Source organism: Wasmannia auropunctata, unplaced genomic scaffold (genome assembly GCF_000956235.1).
Source record: "Wasmannia auropunctata unplaced genomic scaffold, wasmannia.A_1.0 LD334730.1, whole genome shotgun sequence".
NCBI lineage: Eukaryota > Metazoa > Arthropoda > Insecta > Hymenoptera > Formicidae > Wasmannia > Wasmannia auropunctata.
The window spans coordinates 34252-35670 of record NW_012028160.1 but is presented as its reverse complement, the minus strand read 5'-3'; the positions used below and the strand labels follow the sequence as shown (position 1 = coordinate 35670).

Below are 1419 nucleotides of genomic sequence, written 5' to 3'. Positions count from 1 at the left end.
CGTGTGCTCTTCCGATCTAGAATAACATATTAAAAGCTCATTAAAATCAGAAGGGTACACTTCGGTCCCTTTCTTTGTAAGTAAAATATATTTAATTTTTTAAAAAATTTATATAGATAATATAAAAAAATAAAATAAAATAAATTATAGCTAAATATTATTAATGCATGAGAAAACTACATATGCAGTTATACACATACTGAAATTTAATTTTAAAAATAAATCATTTAAATCTGCAGTGATCATGATAAATTTGAGAGTAAATATAAATAGGTTCATACTTTTTAATAATTTCAATATATTTTAAAAATACCTTTTAATAACTTAACAATTAACTTTTGCAAAATTCTTACCCTTGCATAATCTTTCTCCAAGGTACAAAACGTGCTGCTTGCCGAGCTTCCTTCTGAGGATGGTTGACTACTTTCACTTCCCTCATCCTGAAAGCAACATTATTGCCATTATAGATGATTGCAATATAAGTGATCACTTATCTAAGCCCTTACAATCCGATAAAAATTAATGACATTTAAGAAAAAGGTTATATGAGTGATATTAAATCTCTTGTACTTTTAAAAGATCAATGTAAATTTGAAAGCTCTTAAATCATATAAAAACATACCGTAAAAAATTAAACACAATAAATTATTAATTATACACTTTTTAAGTTACTTACACCGTCCAATTCAGCATTCATCTCCATATCCATCATGATGTATCGGCGAGATTAAAATATATTTTCTGGAAAAATATATGCAAATAAATCTTAATTTGTGCAAATATTATTACAAAATACTAATTCCTTAAAATTTCTTGATTAAAGAGCTGTGAACTTTTTGTAAATTTTTAAATTAAATAATTATTTTAATCTGAAATAACTTTTTATATTAGAAATACAGTAGAAATGTATTGACAGTACAATAGATGAAGGAATGTTTCCATGCCTTTGAGTATTGTGATTTCAAATTATTTACTAGTCACTATGACAACACGGGACCTCGTGCTTACGTACTTATATTACGAAACGATCGATAGGATAATATCTTCCAGGGAATTCTCTAATTTATGCGTAATGTGCATGAATACTTATAAATATCATTTTATTTCAGCTCTGTATACAGTATAACAATTAAAAAAATTATTATTATACTTGTTAACTAATAAATATATACAGAGTGAGGCGCTTAAAACAGGCTGCCGCCTGCCCGTACGGAAAAAAACTATTAAAATGCCAATAGTAACTATTGGAATGCTAATAGTAGAGAGAAGCATCTCTGCTAATAGTAACTATTGTACGCCAATAGTTATAAATACTCAATACTACTGCGATCTCGCGACCCCGGCAAAAGTTTTGACCACCCCCCGTACACTAGCGCTAATTAATTGCTTCCACTTTTGAGATGGAAAGATCGGAAGAGC

The 1419-nt window shown here is 28.5% G+C and overlaps 1 protein-coding gene across 1 annotated transcript in view; it reads right to left on the bottom strand.

The window, feature by feature from the left end:
• LOC105458041 (cilia- and flagella-associated protein 58-like) overlaps positions 1 to 198 on the bottom strand; it is a gene marked incomplete at its 3' end in the record, with an annotated part of 10558 nt that extends 10360 nt beyond the window's left edge. The window contains exon 1 of the mRNA XM_011703071.1: positions 181 to 198. Coding sequence (XP_011701373.1) covers positions 181 to 198 — 18 coding nt within the window. The remainder of the gene's footprint in view (positions 1 to 180) is intronic.
• Positions 199 to 1419: the final 1221 nt, after the last annotated feature.